At 42.2% G+C, this 20,191-nt stretch overlaps 1 protein-coding gene across 2 annotated transcripts in view; it reads right to left on the reverse strand.

Moving 5' to 3' along the window:
• RAD52 (RAD52 homolog, DNA repair protein) overlaps positions 1 to 20,191 on the reverse strand; it is a 362,327-nt gene that overhangs the window by 244,954 nt on the left and 97,182 nt on the right. For both annotated transcript variants that reach the window (XM_053718842.1, XM_053718841.1), the window contains exons 4-6: positions 3,977 to 4,070; positions 3,822 to 3,889; positions 2,603 to 2,721 (exon numbers count right to left, since the gene is read on the reverse strand). In XM_053718842.1, the coding sequence (XP_053574817.1) occupies positions 2,603 to 2,721; positions 3,822 to 3,889; positions 3,977 to 4,070 (281 nt within the window). The remainder of the gene's footprint in view (positions 1 to 2,602; positions 2,722 to 3,821; positions 3,890 to 3,976; positions 4,071 to 20,191) is intronic.

Raw genomic sequence — 20,191 nt, forward strand, 5'->3', positions numbered from 1 at the left:
ATGGTCCCACAGAAATTCCAGTCAAATAAGAGTATTGATTATATGATAAATATATTAATTAGTCCATCTACACCTCAGTCTTTAGACTGAGGTGCCTACCTGCTCCTGCGATCATCAGATGGAGCGATGAATGATCTCTGAGAGAGACTCTGGGCTCACTTCAACAGCATGTAGCTGAAAATCCGCTCTGCTATGCTACAATCGAGCGTAAAAAGTGGGACACAACACCGGTCTGAAGCTGCGTCTGCACTATGAGAGCGCGCACTTTAGTCAGGAAAAGAAGCCTAATGACATGGAGTCATTTCCTGTGGCGCTGAAAGGCGCAATAGAGTAATAGCGCAATGAATGCGATAACAAAAACGTGTAACCAATTATGTCTCACAAGGTGATTGCTTCCCCTTTTCTCATAAAATTAATGCCAACCTGTTATGGAGTTAATCTTCCTATTCATAAAAGAAGTTAACCCCAGTCTCCTGTCACAATGATAGTGCCTGCCTCTGCCATAAAAAACTATCCTGTATGTAGGATGTAAGTCCCATAATGATGCGGCCCTTTAAGAGCTATGAGTCAACCCCTTTCTGTTAGTGTTATGGTTAACCCTTAACGTGCCAGCCTCCTTTTGGATCCCAGAAGCCAAAAGGCACTTACCTGCACCTCTAGCTGTCCTGGCAGAAAGACAGCTCTCACAGTATGGAAGGATGACAATCCTTACAGGGACCTGTGGAAAAAAGAAAGAACAGAGTAACCCTACTCTGGCTTTCTATACCAGGGCAGTAACATGTTAGGAAAACGCAGTGGAGTCCACTCCACAAGTTCTTAACTGCTCTAAAGCCACCACTGCCCTACTGAAGAGGCTAACGTGGAGTACGGCTAAACCCAAACTTGAAAGGGAAGAGCAGAGTAAGCCTATTCTGGCTTCTAAAATAATAAAATCTTGATTGAAGTTAAATAATCAGACGCCAAAATTTCACCTCCTCCATGCACCAAGGCAAAGAGAATGACTGGGGTTTGTGGGTAGAGGAGTGATACTTAACAGCTTGGCTGTGGTGCTCTTTGCCTCCTCCTGCTGGCCAGGAGTGATATTCCCAACAAAAAATGATGAAGCCGTGGACTCACCATATCTTAGGAAAGAAATGTAAAGTTTTGATAATTTTTAAATAACATTGTGCTGATTTTCAAACTCCTAACCAATCCCCAAAGTATTAGATTTATACTGATATCTACAGACTCTTGCTCTCTCCTGTTTGTCTAATGGCTCTTTTCATATGCAGGGGAGGGGGAGTGTCTGCTCTTCCTTCTTTCTCAGTCCATTTCAGTAAATCTCCAAGCCTAACCTCATTAACAATGCTAAATTGGGAGCTTCTAAAAGTTTAAAAAATGTTATACTTAAAATGTTTTATACTGGATTTTATATCAGTATCTATGCATATTCTTATTTATAGAAGTCTATTAAATGCAGTTATATGAAAATTGGTGTATACTGTCCATTTAAGGGACATACAGCATAAAAAAATACAGCAATGTTTTTGACATAAAAGGTCCTTAAAAGTCATTAAAGTGAAGTTCAAGTCCGCCTCTATAGTTAACATTTTTGACATTTATTTTTGAAAATAGTATAAGGTTCATTCATCATTTTTCCTAATACTAATCTTGTCGCTTTAAATTTTAATATATATTTACCTTCGGTATTGCTTCAATTGTCCGCCCGACATTTCTTACTTTTTGATTGACAGTTTTTCCTACAGTCCTCACCTATCACTTTACTTACCCCGTGGCGTCCTGCCCCTTTTTTCGTTCTTCATCATCCACTATTGCGCATGCGTATTCAACCGTGTGTCATCCTAATCACAATGCTCGTTCACGCTATCATATATATATGAAATCAAAGACGGACTGAAATTGTAAACGCATGCGCAAATGAAGCCGTAATACGCATGCGCATATCGAAGCGCTTGTTGTGCACGCGCTTTGTAGAGAAGATTTCAGCTTCTTCTTACGCTACATACGTCATTGCAGCCAAATAAGGAAGTGGACCGGGGGAGGAGTAAGAGTGATAAAAAACGGTATACTTTAAATTAAATTTTTACTTGTTTATTACATTTATTTGGAAAACAAACTTAGCGACTGTGCTATTGAGCTGTTAATGTTTAAAGGGGTGATGAGCAGAGAGGTAAAATTGAACTTCACTTTAAGGACCATGCAGCTCTGAAATATTGCTGTACTTATTTTCTGAGGTATGTCCCTTAAATAAATGTTAGGTTTTAAAGTGGTGCTGTCACATTCTGCGTATAAAATTTCAAAGTTAGTTTAATTTTCCTTCCTACTGCACCATGTGCCAGCAATCAGCTAATCAAAAAATGCATATACATATATTCTGTGAATCTTGCATATAAATAGATTATGCATATTTAGATAATAGATGTGAAATGGAAAGTTGTTTAAAATTGTGTGCTCTATCTCAATCATGAAAGTTTAATTTTGACATTAGTGGTCATTTAATAAAAATAATAATAAAAATCACATGCAGCTCTCTCATTCAGTAAATTGTCTTTATTCTAGGCAAACAAAAAAGTTATATACCAAAAACTATCAACTCTCTTACTTGAGTGATCTCTTTAATCCATCAGTGACGGCCTCTTTACGTGCCTTCTCCAGGGACAAAGCCTTAGACTTCAGCCCCTCGCTGACACCATAGCCAACATCCTCATGAAATGAGCCATCCTGAAATTAAATAGAAAATAGTGTGATTATATCCTGTTACAATCTAGCAAATGATGTTGATATTATTTCCATATTTAGATATTTTTAAATGTAAAAGTATAAAATGGGAAAAAGCACGAGCACCCTAGAATTTCTGCTTGTAATACAAAAATGATGTACACAGTTAATATGAAACAAACTTTTAGCAGCCGAATACAGAAACTGTATGCTCAGTTGGTAAGATGACTGCACTCCCTTACCACGGATTTCTTAAAGGAATACACAAATGAAAATTTAAATTAACCTTTAATTTAATTGCCGGCGCAGGTCATTTAAAAAACAAAAGTTTCCATTTACTTTTTATCAAATTTACTTTGTTCTTTGATATCGTTTTTTTTTTTAAACTTTGCAACAATGTTTCTAACATCATACATTGTTGCAAACACTACTGCCATATAATGTTCAACAGACATGCCCATCCATGAGCATATCTAAAATATGATTTTCAACAAAGGAAACCAAGACAATAAATTAAATGTAATAAAAGAAAATGGATCTCCCCCCCCCCCAAAAAAAGGGGGACATTAATCAGTATGCTAAACTTAAAAGGATATGGAAGGAGGCCAGTTGTAATCAGAAAGAGTTTATCAACTCCTTATTAGGCAGATCTTTTCCTCTATTAGCCTGCTGCAACGCAACATGGCCCAAATACTGCATTTTATTTTTCATTGCAACAAGATGCACACAGTTCTCTACCTATTTGCACAGCAAGCAAATGCATTTAGCTACATTTAGCCCCCAATCAGCAAGCACTACCTAGGTGCTGAAACAACAATGTGCCAACTCCTAAGCTTCCTTCTTTTCAAATAAAGATAGCAAGAGAACAAAGAAAAATTGATAATAGGAGTAAAATAGAAAGTTGCTTAAAATTGCATGCCCTATCTGAATCATTAAAGAAAAATCTAGGTTTTAGTATCCATTTAATTTTAGCAAAATCCAAGGGAACAATTAGCAAAAAGAATTCAAATATAAGATTTAATATAGTTAGATTGTGATAATATGCCTTTGTTTTCACTTTTTGGAAGGAGAATGGTCAGAAGGCAAGCAAGAAATATCCTTACCTTTAGTTGAACTTTGACAAATGCACATACACCAACATAGAACTTTCCGTTACTCAGGTCCACAAAATCTGCCAGCAGGAAAATAAGTGAGCAAATAGGATAAATTTTGTAACAATCTTATCATTATCCTGAAGGACCTGTATGTAGACACTCACCCACATTCTGCTGTGTTATTGAATGGGACCAGCCATTGTAACCAAACATTTCATTTGCCAAACTGATTACCCTGTGCCCTTCTATGTAGCAAACCTGGAAGTGAAGACAGAATAACTGTATTGCAGTAATGAAGAAAAATGTTTAAAAAAAAAAGTTTAATGGTTCCCATGAATAGAGCAGCTAAAACTGCACTAACCATTTAAAAGGTCCAAAAATTATTTCACAATTCAGACAGAACATGCAATTTTAAACAACTTACCAATTTACATCTGTTATCAAATTTGCTTTGTTCTCTTGGTATCTTTTATTGAAGAGTAAAACTAGGTAGGCTCATAAGAGCTCCTGAGTGTGCATGTCTCTTTATTCCTTATAGCTTTGTTATACAATTTTGCAAAACACTGCTGCCATTGAGTACTAAAGACACATGCACACTCCTGAGCTCTTATGAGCCTACCTAGTTTTACTCCTCAATAAAAGATAACAAGAGAATGAACTACATTTAAATTGGAAAGTTGGTTAGAATTGCTTACTTTATCTGAATCATGAAAGATTTATTTAATTGAATAAAAAAAATTCTACAAGGTCACAGTGGCACAATGTGAATTTGGGTAGATGGCCTTAAATGCTAGACAGGCAACATGTTTTGTTCTGTTGTATGTTTGGCAAACGAATACCAAAATTACCATTTTCATCCTTCAGTTAGTCAGATATTTTAGAACAGAAGAAATCTTTGAAAACAAAATATATTTTGAGTTGCAGTTCTGTTCTAATATATTGGGGTCCAAACTAACTAAAAGACAGAAGGCTATAAAGTTTTGCACATGTCTGTTAAAAGGGGCATTGTAGTGTATTTTTTTCTCCTTTTTAATGTTCCCAGATATATATTTTACATGCAGAAATGTATTAAATTCTTTACAAACAGCTCTCTTTATTTTATCATATGAAATAGCTGCTTTTGTCTGTTAAACACATATGAATCACCACATATGAATACTGCAGTATTCTCTATAGAAAAGGCTAAAAAAAAGTGAGAGACAACGAGACATTTGTGTATATAAAGAGAGATAATTAAGGGGTGTGTTCTCAAGAACAATGTTTTGTGATTTTAATGAGAAAAACATAAACTATGCTTACCTGATAATTTCATTTCCATCGAGGGGAGGAGAGTCCACGGCTTCATTCTTTACTATTGGGAATTAAGAACCTGGCCACCAGGAGGAGGCAAAGACACCCCAGCCAAAGGCTTAAATACCTCCCCCACTTCCCTCATCCCCCAGTCATTCTGCGGAGGGAACCAGGAACAGTAGGAGAAATATCAGGGTAAAAAGGTGCCAGAAGATGAACAAATTTAGGGCTGCTCAACGGAGATACTGGCGGGAGCCGTGAACTCTCCTCCCCTCGATGGAAATGAAATTATCATATAAGCATAATTTATGTTTTCCATCTAAAGGGGAAGAGAGTCCACTGCTTCATTCATAACTTGTGGGAACATATACCCAAGCTCTAGAGGACACTGAATGAGACCGGGAGGGCAAAAGGCGGACCCTAATCTGAGGGCACCACAGTCTGCAAAACCTTTCTCCCAAAAACAGCTTCCGCAGAAGCAAAAACATCAAATTTGTAAATCTTTGTAAAAGTGTGCAAGGAGGACCAGGTAGCCGCCTTACAAATTTGCTCCATAGAGGCCTCATTCTTGAAGGCCCAAGACGAACCCACCGCTCTAATTGAATGAGCCGTGATCCATTGAGGAGGCTTACGTCCCGCTGTCTCATAAGCCAAGCGAATCAAGCTCCTCAACCAAAAAGACAAAGAAGTAGCAGAGGCCCTTTGCCCCTTGCGCTTCACAGAATACACCACAAAAAGAGATGTAGACTGTCTGAAATCCTTTGTATCCTGATGATAGAACTTCAAGGCACAAACCACATCCAAGTTATGAAGAAACCTCTCCTTTGAAGAAGAAGGGTTAGGACACAAAGAAGGAACAACAATTTTCTGATTGATGTTACGGTTGGACACCACCTTGGGGAGAAACCCCAACCCAGTGCGAAGTACAGTTTTATCCGCATGAAACACCAGATAAGGAGGGTCACATTGCAAGGCAGCTAGTTCGGATACTCTGCGTGCCGATGCAATAGTCAACAGGAAGAGAACCTTCCAGGACAGAATCCCAATGTCTATGTAATGCAGAGGTTCAATCGGAACCCTCTGCAAAACCTTAAGGACTAAGTTTAAGCTCCAAGGCGAAGCCGACTGTCTAAAGAAAGACCTGATTCTAGACAGAGCCTGAACAAAAGATTGAATGTCAGGGAGCTCAGCGTGTCTCCTATGCAACAAAACTGATAATGACGAAATCTGTCCCTTTAAGGAACTAGCGGCAAGACACTTTTCCAAACCATCTTGGAGAAAGGACAGAATCCTGGATACCTTCACCTTATGCCAAGGATTATCCATGCTTCTTACACCAGGACAAGTAAGTCCTCCACACCCTATGGTAGATGCGACGAGTGACTGGCTTCTTTGCCTGAATTAGAGTATCAATCATACTTTCTGAAAAGCTGCTCTTGGCTAAGACTAGGCGATCAATCTCCACACAGTCAGCCTCAGAGAATATAGATTTCGATGTTGAAAGGGGCCCTGTGACAGCAGATCCCTGCGACAGGGTAACATCCCCACGAGATCCGTAAACCACGTCCTCCGCGGCCACGAAGGAGCAATCAAAATGGCCGAGGCCCGCTCCTGTTTGATGCATGCCACTACGCGAGGTAGAAGTGGTAACGGTGGAAAAATGTAAGCTAGGCTGAATCCCCAAGGAACCACTAAGGCATCTATTAGCTCCGCCTGAGGATCCCTGAACCCCGACCTATATTGAGGTAGCTTGCAATTGAGTCTGGATGCCATGAGATATATCTCCAGCGCTCCCCATCTGTGATAAATCTCCGCAAACACCTCCGAGTAAAGAGACCATTCCCCCGGATGGAAGGATTGTCTGCTGAGAAAGTCCACACCTGGAATGTGAATCGCTGAGAGCAGACAGTCGTGGGACACCGCCCACTCCAGAATCCGAGAAACCTCTCTCATCGCAGGGAAGCTCCTCGTACCCCCCTGATGGTTGATGTAAGCCACCAAGGTAATGTTGTCAGTCTGGAATCTGATGCAACTGACTGACTCCAGAGAAGGCCATGCCTTCCGAGCATAGTAAATCGCTCATAGTTCCATGATGTTGATCGGAAGGAGAGACTCCTCCCTGGACCACTTTCCTTGTGCCATCCTGGCACCCCAAACAGCTCCCCATCCTGTCAGACTGGCGTCCGTGGTCACAATCCCCCAGGAAGGCCGCAAGAAGGATGTCCCAATGGACAGTTGCTCCGGACGAATCCACCAAGAGGGGGAGTTCCGAGTCCGAGCATCCATGGATATCAGCTGTGATAGATCTGAATGATCGCCGTTCCACTGTCTCAACATGCACAAATGAAGAGGTTTGAGATGGAACCTGGCAAATGGGATGACATCTATGCTTGACACCATAAGACCTATCACCTGCATACATTGCGCCACGGATGGGCTTGTGGAGGACTGAAGGGCCAGACAGGTGGACACAAGCTTCCTGCACAGCTGCTCTGTGAGAAAAATCTTCATGGACAAAGAGTCTATTATCGTGCCCAGGAACTCCACCCTGTTGCTGGGAACCAGGGAACTCTTTCCTGAGTTGATCTTCCAACTGTGAGATTGGAGCAGAAGAAGAAGAACCCTCAAATGAACCTCTGCAAGGCCGAGCGAACAAGTATGTCGTCCAGGTAAGGCGCCATTGCAATGCCCCTGGATCTGGCCACTGCAAGCAGAGCCCCCAGAACTCTCGGGGCCATCGCCAGACCAAAAGGAAGGGCCACAAACTGGAAGTGTTGGTCCAGAAATGCAAATCTTAGGAACCTGAAGTGGTCCCTGTGGATTAGCACATGAAAGTAGGCATCCTTCAAGTCTATAGTTATCATGAACTGTCCCTCTTGAACTAGGGGCAGAATAGATCTGATTGTTTCCATTTTGAACGATGGAACACTCAGAAACTTGTTTAAACACTTTAGGTCCAGAATCGGGCGGAACGTGCCCTCCTTCTTTGGAACCACAAAAAGGTTGGAATAGTACCCCTTTCTGCTAGGGGTACTGGTACGATAACCCAGAGAGAGGCAAGATCTCTCATACACTCTTGAAAGGCCTCTCTCTTCTCTGGTCCTGAAGACAAGTTTGACAGGAGGAATCTACCCTCGGGCGGATGAGATCTGAACCCTATCCTGTAACCCTGAGAGACCACTTCTAGAACCCAAGGGTCTTGAACGTCCTGCAACCATATGTCTGAGAATAGAGATAATCTGCCCCCTACGTGATCTGGAGACCGGTTGGGGGCCGCCCCTTCATGCAGATTTCGTCTCGGCGGGCTTCATGCTCTGCTTAGACTTGTTCCAAGATTGAGCCGGCTTCCAAGAGCCCTTGGACTGGTCCTCTTTCGCGGCGGGTTGCTGGCGCTGGGCCTTGTCCGCACTAAAGGGACGAAAAGTAGATCCTTTAGGCTTAGCCTTCTTACCCTGCGGTAGGAAAGCTCCCTTGCCTCCCGTAACTGTGAATATAATCGAATCCAATCCTGAACCGAACAGGATCTTTCCTTGAAAAGGCAGGGATAACAGCCTCACCTTAGAGGTCATGTCTGCAGACCAAGATTTAAGCCACAGAGCCCTGTGCGCTAAAACAGATAAACCTGACACCTTAGCATTCAGGCAAATAATGTGTATATTGGCATCCCAGATGAAAGAATTGGTGATTTTCAGCGCCTTAATCTTCTCCTGTATCTCGTTGATGGATGTCTCCCCCTCGACCATTTCCCACAAGGATTCTCACCAATATGTTGCAGCTCCAGGGACCGCCGCAACAGCCACTGCTGGTTGGAAAACAAACCCTGTGTGCTGAAACATCTTTCTCAACATGTTTTCCAGCTTCTTATCCATGGGCTCCTTGAACGAAAAATTATCCTCAAGGGGAATGGTCGTCCGCTTCACGAGCTTAGATAGCCCCATTCACCTTAGGGATCGTCCCCCACAGCTCAAGCTGAGAGTCTGGAACGGGTAACAGTTTTTTAAAGGAAGAAGAAAGGAAGAACCTAATAGCTCCATTCGTTCTTAATAATATTAGCCATCTTAACGGGAACCGGGAAAGACTGAGGTACTACCCTGTCCTCAAATACCTTGTAGAGCTTAGGAATCGCAGGTTCATCTGGTATCTTAGGTTCTGGAACCTCCAGAGTAGCAAGCACCTGCTATAGCAGAAAGCGCAAATTCTCCATTCTAAACCTATAACCAGGCTCCTCCATGACACGGACTACGACCTAGAAGGGGCCTCCTCCAAAGAGTCGGAGTGGGCCTCATCATCGTATAGAGCCTCTGGATCTTCCATCGGCGAGGACAAACCCTAGGCTGGGCTGCTATGATAAACCCTACGCTTGTGCTTAGCAGAACGTGGTAAAGCATGGATCACTTTCAAAACCACCGATTCCTGTTGGTACGCAAAGTCCGACGGCCAACAAATCTTTCCCAAAGGAGTAACGGTTGGACCCCTGGGCGCTGCATGTTGTAACTTTATCAAGGCATGTGGAACATAGCTGAACAGGCTGATCTACCAGAACCTCCTCACAATAAACACAGGAATGAGACTTTATTAAGGAAGGAGTGCCTTCCAACGCATCAGAGTCCTCCATCCCTTGCGCGTTTGGTTAGCCTAACTTTATTTATTAAAAAAGGTACCTTTATACCACCAATGGCCGGGGAGCTCACCACTTCCTAGGACCCGGACTACAGAAACCGCTACGTGTCTCCTGCACCACAGATCAACAGGAAGAATAGATAGCCACACCGAGTCACATGGAATGCCTGGCAGGAACGCCCCTGCACTAGGGAAATATTGGCCAAAAAATCGCTGCGCAAAGCTTCCGCAAGAAACCTGAAAGTTCCACACATTGCCAGAGCCTCATCTCGCACATAATGCAGCAATTACACAAACAATATCATGTATAAAACCCCCTTGTTCAATAATCTCCCTTCCAGGAATATTAACCCTTAATTCTGTAAAGATAAAAAGGCGCCACACTGTGACCCTGTCTTCTATGTTATTATTAATAAAAAATGAAACGATCTTACTAGAATCTACTCTGTGGAACAGGAACACAGCCCGTCAAGTGTGACAGGTTATTAGCCTCGCTCCTGACATGAACTTGAGTAAAGAAAGCAGGCAGCGAAACTTGTCAACGCTGATTGCCTATGGAGCTGTTAATATGAGCCGGGATGGTTTCGCAGAAAGACTCTCCCTGCATCTCTGGACTCTAACTTTTGCCCAGGCTGACATGACTATTTAAAACTCCAGTCCCACTGCTTAGAGTACTACCCTCCATAAGAGACTACTCCGAAACTCCGGCACTCCTCTGCCATCCTCCTGTGACGAAAGGCAAAGAATGACTGGGGGATGAGGGATGTGTGGGAGGTATTTAGGCCTTTGGCTGGGGTGTCTTTGCCTCCTCCTGGTGGCCAGGTTCTTAATTCCCAATAGTAATGAATGAAGCCGTGGACTCTTGTCAGGGCACCTGTGAAGTAACCTTAAATAAACTACAGATGTATTTTGGAATCTAATATTTCATTTTTTAGCTAAAATCTAATTTGACATGAATTGTGTGGGCTGTAGCCATGGCAGACCAACCCCCACTTCTTCTTGGTTACACAGGAACGAACAAAAGGTTTAGACCTTTGTATTAGATAAGGCCAGTGGGCCACTTCAAAGTAAATATTAGCATTTTGGAACCCTCAGATGTGTATGTCCATATATGGAGTTTCCTGCCAAAAATGGATAATAGATTTACAGACCCCCCTCACTGCTCAATACAGAGTGAGCCTAAATGTCTGTAAAAACCCCTTTGGTGGAAGATCTACATCACTAAAGCCAGGAAAATAGTAATTAGCACAGACCTGTTAATTACCCCTGAGCCAACTAAATACACATAAGGCATCTGAACTCAAGTTACCTACAGACATGTGGGAATGCTGTGACTAAATCTTCATAATAATTTAAAATACACAGATTAAAAACATATATATATAAAACTGATACTATATTGGATAAATGTCTGCTGTATTGAACAAGTAGCTATACAATCAATTTAAAATGTCCAATTTATTTTAAGAATTAATAACCTATTATTTTTTATTTTTCAGACAAACTGACATTTTAAGATTCTGTATGACATGGGAAACTACATTTCAGATAAAGGAATTGTGCCTAATTTTCATATGGGGCTAATAGATGCCGATACAGGATTGCCTGCATGGGGTGACCTAAGTCATATCATATGGTTATGCACTAAATGTTTATGTAACATTAAATACATCTCTTAAAATATTATAAGCTGAATGTATAGGAAGTCTATATAAATGTTTTCTATTTTAACATAGAATTAATACTATACTAGTGTTTGGTCTCAAATTGTACATTTCAATTGTAGTAAATGGGATATATATGCTGACCAGAGAAGTTAATTAATACAAGAAATTAAAGTATACAGGTAGCCCTCAGTTTACGCCGGGGTTAGGTTCCAGAAGGAATGGTTGTAAATCGAAACCGTTGTAAATTGAAACCCAGTTTATAATGTAAGTCAATGGGAAGTGAGGGAGTTAGGTTCCAGGCCTCTCTCAAAATTGTCATAAAAATCACACAACACAGACTTTATTTGCATTTTTTTGCATACAGTTCTTTATCTGCATTCCAATCTGGACGGATTTATAGACAGGAAGATCTTTTTCCTTTGAAAGCTGCTCGATAGCTCAGGTATAGCTAGCTACACTGATTAATTTCAGCCTGCTTGTGTGCTTGGCTTGCATATCTTTGCTGCAACACAAGCAGACAGCTCCACCTACTGGCTATTTTAATTAATGCACTGCTTCTCAATGCTTTTCAATAACAGTCACATGACTGAAAAAAAAGGTTGTTATTCTGAAACGGTGCAAATTGAACCGTTGTTCACCTGTTGTACACCTGTATTTAATGAACACTTTGGGATGAGGTATTTGGACTGTGAGCAATGTTGATGGTGAGACTGCAATTGTGGTTGTCTGCTGCCCCCTAGGGGATTAAAAATAGTATGACAGTCAAATGGATTGACTACTAAAACACATGCAAATCCAAATGAACCCCGAGGGCCAATGGAAAGACAGCTCCGTTAAGGGCCTATCGAATTTATCACCAATGATTAGAATAAGAAAAGGGGGGTATATCACATGATATAACCTCATGCAAGGGGAGAGGGGGAAAAGGTATTTTTGTCTGCTAACTTTTGACTCTTTGCTGCCATTTTTTGGGAAAACAATCACTATAAGCAAAACCTGGGACTAACTTCTTGATCCATATTGCAATACCTTTCTTCATATGAGGTGACCTGAATCTACTTAGAAATGCTGGAACATTTAATTTGGTTCATGTGGTTATGTATGACTGTTCTATATTTTTACTATTTTAGACAAAGGTATTCTAAGACTATAGTCAGACTGCAGCTATATAGATATATTTTAGGATTTACTTTATTGTAGATAAATAAGAATTTATTCCAGCTCAGATAAATTGGCATATAAATTGGCTGTTTGCATTAATAATATATATAACTTCTGGTGTTTTAATTAGAGTTATATAGAATCATTTGTGGGCTAAGTAGCTTAATTATATTTGTCTGGAAGTTAACAATCCATACCTTGGTATCTCATTGTGTTATTTTAATGCAACTCTGATTTGGAAGATTATTGTGAATAAGGTAATTTGTAAAGGTATATTTTTATGATCTTTGTATAGAAAATTATAACAGCATAAGTGTGGATCATTTGATTCATAATCAGGGTTTCTATAAATATAATTTAATGTGTTTATAACTTTAACTAATATAAAGAATTTAGGAATAAAAACATAATTTATGCTTACCTGATAAATTTATTTCTCTTATAGTGTATCCAGTCCACGGATCATCCATTACTTATGGGATATTCTCCTTCCCAACAGGAAGTTGCAAGAGGATCACCCACAGCAGAGCTGCTATATAGCTCCTCCCCTAACTGTCATATCCAGTCATTCGACCGAAAACAGAGAAAGGAGAAACCATAGGGTGCAGTGGTGACTGTAGTTTAATTAAAATTTAGACCTGCCTTAAAAGGACAGGACGGGCCGTGGACTGGATACACTACAAAAGAAATAAATTTATCAGGTAAGCATAAATTATGTTTTCTCTTAAAGTGTATCCAGTCCACGGATCATCCATTACTTATGGGATACCAATACCAAAGCTAAAGTACACGGATGATGGGAGGGGCAAGGCAGGATTACGCAGAAGGAACCACTGCCTGAAGAACCTTTCTCCCAAAAACAGCCTCCGAAGAAGCAAAAGTATCAAATTTGGAAAATTTGGAAAAAGTGTGAAGCGAAGACCAAGTCGAGACCTTGCAAATCTGTTCAACAGAGGCCTCATTTTTAAAGGCCCAGGTGGAAGCCACAGCTCTAATAGAATGAGCTGTAATCCTTTCATGGGGCTGCTGTCCAGCAGTCTCATAGGCTAGGCGTATTATGCTCCGAAGCCAAAAGGAAAGAGAGGTTGCCGAAGCTTTTTGACCTCTCCTCTGTCCAGAGTAAACGACAAACAGGGTAGATGTTTGACGAAAATCTTTAGTAGCTTGTAAGTAAAACTTCAAGGCACGGACTACGTCCAGATTATGTAAAAGACGTTCCTTCTTTGAAGAAGGATTAGGACACAATGATGGAACAACAATCTCTTGATTGATATTCTTGTTAGAAACCACATTAGGTAAAAACCCAGGTTTGGTACGCAGGACTACCTTATCTGCATGAAAAATCAGATAAGGAGAATCACATTGTAAGGCAGATAGCTCAGAGACTCTCCGAGCCGAGGAAATAGCCATCAAAAACAGAACTTTCCAAGATAAAAGTTTAATATCAATGGAATGAAGGGGTTCCAACGGAACTCCTTGAAGAACTTTAAGAACCAAGTTTAAGCTCCACGGGGGAGCAACAGGTTTAAACACAGGCTTAATTCTAATCAAAGCCTGGCAAAATGCCTGGACGTCTGGAACCTCTGCCAGACGCTTGTGCAAAATAATAGACAGAGCAGAAATCTGTCCCTTTAAGGAACTAGCTGATAATCCTTTGTCCAAGCCCTCTTGGAGAAAAGACAATATTCTAGGAATCCTAACCTTACTCCATGAGTAATTCTTGGATTCACACCAATAAAGATATTTACTCCATATCTTGTGGTAGATTTTCCTGGTAACAGGCTTTCGTGCCTGTATTAAAGTATCAATGACTGACTCGGAGAAGCAACGCTTTGATAGAATCAAGCGTTCAATCTCCATGCAGTCAGTCTCACAGAAATTAGATTTGGATGATTGAAAGGACCTTGTATCAGAAGGTCCTGTCTTAGAGGCAGAGTCCATGGTGGAAAGGATGACATGTCCACTAGGTCTGCATACCAAGTCCTGCATGGCCACGCAGGTGCTATCAGAATCACCGATGCTCTCTCCTGTTTGATTTTGGCAATCAGTCGAGGGAGCAGAGGAAATGGTGGAAACACATAAGCCAGGTTGAAGAACCAAGGCGCTGCTAGAGCATCTATCAGCGTCGCTTCTGGGTCCCTGGACCTGGATCCGTAACAAGGAAGCTTGGCGTTCTGGCGAGACGTCATGAGATCCAACTCTGGTTTGCCCCAACGATGAATCAACTGAGCAAACACCTCCGGATGGAGTTCCCACTCCCCCGGATGGAAAGTCTGACGACTTAGAAAATCCGCCTCCCAGTTCTCCACGCCTGGGATATGGATTGCTGACAGGTGGCAAGAGTGGTACTCTGCCCAGCGAATTATATTTGAGACTTCTAACATCGCTAGGGAACTCCTGGTACCCCCTTGATGGTTGATGTAAGCCACAGTCGTGATGTTGTCCGACTGAAATCTGATGAACCTCAGTGTTGCTAACTGAGGCCAAGCCAGAAGAGCATTGAATATCGCTCTTAACTCCAGAATATTTATTGGAAGGAGTTTCTCCTCCTGAGTCCACGATCCCTGTGCCTTAAGGGAATTCCAGACTGCACCCCAACCTAGAAGGCTGGCATCTGTTGTTACAATTGTCCAATCTGGCCTGCGAAAGGTCATACCCTTGGACAGGTGTACCCGAGACAACCACCAGAGAAGAGAATCTCTGGTCTCTTGATCCAGATTTAGCAGAGGGGACAAATCTGTGTAATCCCCATTCCACTGACTCAGCATGCATAATTGCAGCGGTCTGAGATGAAGGCGCACAAATGGCACTATGTCCATTGCCGCTACCATTAAGCCGATTACCTCCATACACTGAGCTACCGAAGGGCGCGGAATGTAGTGAAGAACACGGCAAGCATTTAGAAGTTTTGATAACCTGGACTCCGTCAGGTAAATTTTCATTTCTACAGAATCTATAAGAGTCCCTAAGAAGGAGACTCTTGTGAGTGGGGATAGAGAACTCTTTTCCTCGTTCACTTTCCACCCGTGCAACCTCAGAAATGCCAGAACTATCTCTGTATGAGACTTGGCAACTTGAAAGCTTGATGCCTGTATCAGGATGTCGTCTAGACACGGAGCCACCGCTATGCCTCGCGGTCTTAGAACCGCCAGAAGTGAGCCCAGAACCTTTGTAAAGATTCTCGGGGCTGTAGCCAACCCGAAGGGAAGAGCTACAAATTGGTAATGCCTGTCTAGAAAGGCAAACCTTAGAAACCGATGATGATCTTTGTGAATCGGTATGTGAAGGTAGGCATCCTTTAAGTCCACTGTGGTCATGTACTGACCTTCTTGGATCATGGGTAGGATGGTCCGAATAGTTTCAATTTTGAAAGATGGAACTCTGAGGAATTTGTTTAAGATCTTTAGATCCAAAATTGGTCTGAAGGTTCCCTCTTTTTTGGGAACCACAAACAGATTTGAATAAAAACCCTGTCCTTGTTCCGTCCGCGGAACTGGATGGATCACTCCCATAACTAGGAGGTCTTGCACACAGCGTAGGAATGCCTCTTTCTTTATCTGATTTGCAGATAGCCTTGAAAGATGAAATCTCCCTTGTGGAGGGGAAGCTTTGAAGTCCAGAAGATATCCCTGAGATATGATCTCCAACGCCCAGGGATCCTGAACATCTCTTGCCCACGCCTGGGCGAAGAGAGAAAGTCTGCCCCCTACTAGATCCGTCGCCGGATAGGGGGCCGTTCCTTCATGCTGTCTTAGAGGCAGCAGCAGGCTTTCTGGCCTGCTTGCCTTTGTTCCAGGACTGGTTAGGTTTCCAGGCCTGCTTAGATTGAGAAAAAGTTCCCTCTTGTTTTGAAGCGGAGGAAGTTGATGCTGCACTTGCCTTGAAATTTCGAAAGGCACGAAAATTAGACTGTTTGGCCTTTGCTTTGGCCCTGTCCTGAGGAAGGGTGTGACCCTTACCTCCAGTAATGTCAGCAATAATTTCCTTCAAACCAGGCCCGAATAAGGTCTGCCCCTTGAAAGGAATGTTGAGTAATTTAGACTTCGAAGTCACGTCAGCTGACCAGGATTTAAGCCATAGCGCCCTACGCGCTTGGATGGCGAATCCGGAATTCTTAGCCGTTAGTTTAGTCAAATGAACAATGGCATCAGAAACAAATGAGTTAGCTAGCTTAAGTGTTCTAAGCTTGTCAATAATTTCAGTCAATGGAGCTGTATGGATGGCCTCTTCCAGGGCCTCAAACCAGAATGCCGCCGCGGCCGTGACAGGCGCAATGCATGCAAGGGGCTGTAAAATAAAACCTTGTTGAATAAACATTTTCTTAAGGTAACCCTCCAATTTTTTATCCATTGGATCTGAAAAAGCACAACTGTCCTCAACCGGGATAGTAGTACGCTTTGCTAAAGTAGAAACTGCTCCCTCCACCTTAGGGACCGTCTGCCATAAGTCCCGTGTAGTGGCGTCTATTGGAAACATTTTTCTAAATATAGGAGGTTGGGAAAAAGGCACACCCGGTCTATCCCACTCCTTGCTAATAATTTCTGTAAGCCTTTTAGGTATAGGAAAAACATCAGTACACACCGGTACCGCATAGTATTTATCCAGCCTACACAATTTCTCTGGTACTGCAACTGTGTTACAGTCATTCAGAACAGCTAATACCTCCCCAAGCAACACACGGAGGTTCTCAAGCTTAAATTTAAAATTAGAAATCTCTGAATCAGGATTCCCCGAATCAGAGATGTCACCCACAGACTGAAGCTCTCCGTCCTCATGATCTGCATATTGTGACACAGTATCAGACATGGCCCTTACAGCATCTGCACGCTCTGTATTTCTCCTAATCCCAGAGCAATCGCGCTTGCCTCTTAATTCAGGCAACCTGGATAATACCTCTGACAGGGTATTATTCATGATTGCAGCCATGTCCTGCAAGGTAATCGCTATGGGCGTCCCTGATGTAATTGGCGCCATATTAGCGTGCATCCCCTGAGCGGGAGGCGAAGGGTCTGACACGTGGGGAGAGTTAGTCGGCATAACTTCCCCCTCGTCAGAATCTTCTGGTGATATTTCTTCTATAGTTAAAGACTGATCTTTACTGTTTAAGGTGAAATCAATACATTTAGTACACATTCTCCTATGGGGCTCCACCATGGCTTTCAAACATAATGAACAAGTAGTTTCCTCTGTGTCAGACATGTTTAAACAGACTAGCAATGAGACTAGCAAGCTTGGAAAACACTTTAAACAAGTTTACAAGCAATATAAAAAACGTTACTGCACCTTTAAGAAACACAAATTTTGTCAAAATTTGAAATAACAGTGAAAAAAGGCAGTTACACTAACAAAATTTTTACAGTGTATGTAACAAGTTAGCAGAGCATTGCACCCACTTGCAAATGGATGATTAACCCTTTAATACCCAAAAAATAATAAAAGACAAAAACTTTTTTGTTTTTGTTTTTTTTTTTCAAACAGTCACAACAACTGCCACAGCTCTACTGGGGCTTTTTACCTCCCTCAAAAACGACTTTGAAGCCTTTTGAGCCCTCCAGAGATGTCCTGGATCATGCAGGAAGAAGCTGGATGTCTGTGTCTGTAATTTTTGCTGTGCAAAAAAACGGCAAAAACAGAATTTATGTTTACCTGATAAATTACTTTCTCCAACGGTGTGTCCGGTCCACGGCGTCATCCTTACTTGTGGGATATTCTCTTCCCCAACAGGAAATGGCAAAGAGCCCAGCAAAGCTGGTCACATGATCCCTCCTAGGCTCCGCCTACCCCAGTCATTCGACCGACGTAAAGGAGGAATATTTGCATAGGAGAAACCATATGATACCGTGGTGACTGTAGTTAAAGAAAATAAATTATCAGACCTGATTAAAAAACCAGGGCGGGCCGTGGACCGGACACACCGTTGGAGAAAGTAATTTATCAGGTAAACATAAATTCTGTTTTCTCCAACATAGGTGTGTCAGGTCCACGGCGTCATCCTTACTTGTGGGAACCAATACCAAAGCTTTAGGACACGGATGAAGGGAGGGAGCAAATCAGGTCACCTAAATGGAAGGCACCACGGCTTGCAAAACCTTTCTCCCAAAAATAGCCTCAGAAGAAGCAAAAGTATCAAACTTGTACAATTTGGTAAAAGTGTGCAGTGAAGACCAAGTCGCTGCCTTACATATCTGATCAACAGAAGCCTCGTTCTTGAAGGCCCATGTGGAAGCCACAGCCCTAGTGGAATGAGCTGTGATTCTTTCAGGAGGCTGCCGTCCGGCAGTCTCACTTTTTGACCTCTCCTTTTACCAGAATAAACAACAAACAAGGAAGATGTTTGTCTAAAATCCTTTGTAGCATCTAAATAGAATTTTAGAGCGCGAACAACATCCAAATTGTGCAACAAACGTTCCTTCTTTGAAACTGGATTCGGACACAAAGAAGGCACGACTATCTCCTGGTTAATGTTTTTGTTAGAAACAACTTTCGGAAGAAAACCAGGTTTAGTACGTAAAACCACCTTATCTGCATGGAACACCAGATAAGGAGGAGAACACTGCAGAGCAGATAATTCTGAAACTCTTCTAGCAGAAGAAATTGCAACCAAAAACAAAACTTTCCAAGATAATAACTTAATATCAACGGAATGTAAGGGTTCAAACGGAACCCCCTGAAGAACTGAAAGAACTAAATTGAGACTCCAAGGAGGAGTCAAAGGTTTGTAAACAGGCTTGATTCTAACCAGAGCCTGAACAAAGGCTTGAACATCTGGCACAGCTGCCAGCTTTTTGTGAAGTAACACAGACAAGGCAGAAATCTGTCCCTTCAAGGAACTTGCAGATAATCCTTTCTCCAATCCTTCTTGAAGAAAGGATAGAATCTTAGGAATTTTTACCTTGTCCCAAGGGAATCCTTTAGATTCAGACCAACAGATATATTTTTTCCATATTTTGTGGTAAATTTTTCTAGTTACAGGCTTTCTGGCCTGAACAAGAGTATCAATAACAGAATCTGAGAACCCTCGCTTTGATAAGATCAAGCGTTCAATCTCCAAGCAGTCAGTTGGAGTGAGACCAGATTCGGATGTTCGAACGGACCTTGAACAAGAAGGTCTCGTCTCAAAGGTAGCTTCCATGGTGGAGCCGATGACATATTCACCAGGTCTGCATACCAAGTCCTGCGTGGCCACGCAGGAGCTATCAAGATCACCGATGCCCTCTCCTGATTGATCCTGGCTACCAGCCTGGGGATGAGAGGAAACGGCGGGAATACATAAGCTAGTTTGAAGGTCCAAGGTGCTACTAGTGCATCTACTAGAGTCGCCTTGGGATCCCTGGATCTGGACCCGTAGCAAGGAACCTTGAAGTTCTGACGAGAGGCCATCAGATCCATGTCTGGAATGCCCCACAGTTGAGTAATTTGGGCAAAGATTTCCGGATGGAGTTCCCACTCCCCCGGATGTAATGTCTGACGACTCAGAAAATCCGCTTCCCAATTTTCCACTCCTGGGATGTGGATTGCAGACAAGTGGCAGGAGTGAGTCTCCGCCCATTGAATGATTTTGGTCACTTCTTCCATCGCCAGGGAACTCCTTGTTCCCCCCTGATGGTTGATGTACGCAACAGTCGTCATGTTGTCTGATTG

This window comes from Bombina bombina, chromosome 6 (genome assembly GCF_027579735.1).
Source record: "Bombina bombina isolate aBomBom1 chromosome 6, aBomBom1.pri, whole genome shotgun sequence".
Lineage (NCBI taxonomy): Eukaryota > Metazoa > Chordata > Amphibia > Anura > Bombinatoridae > Bombina > Bombina bombina.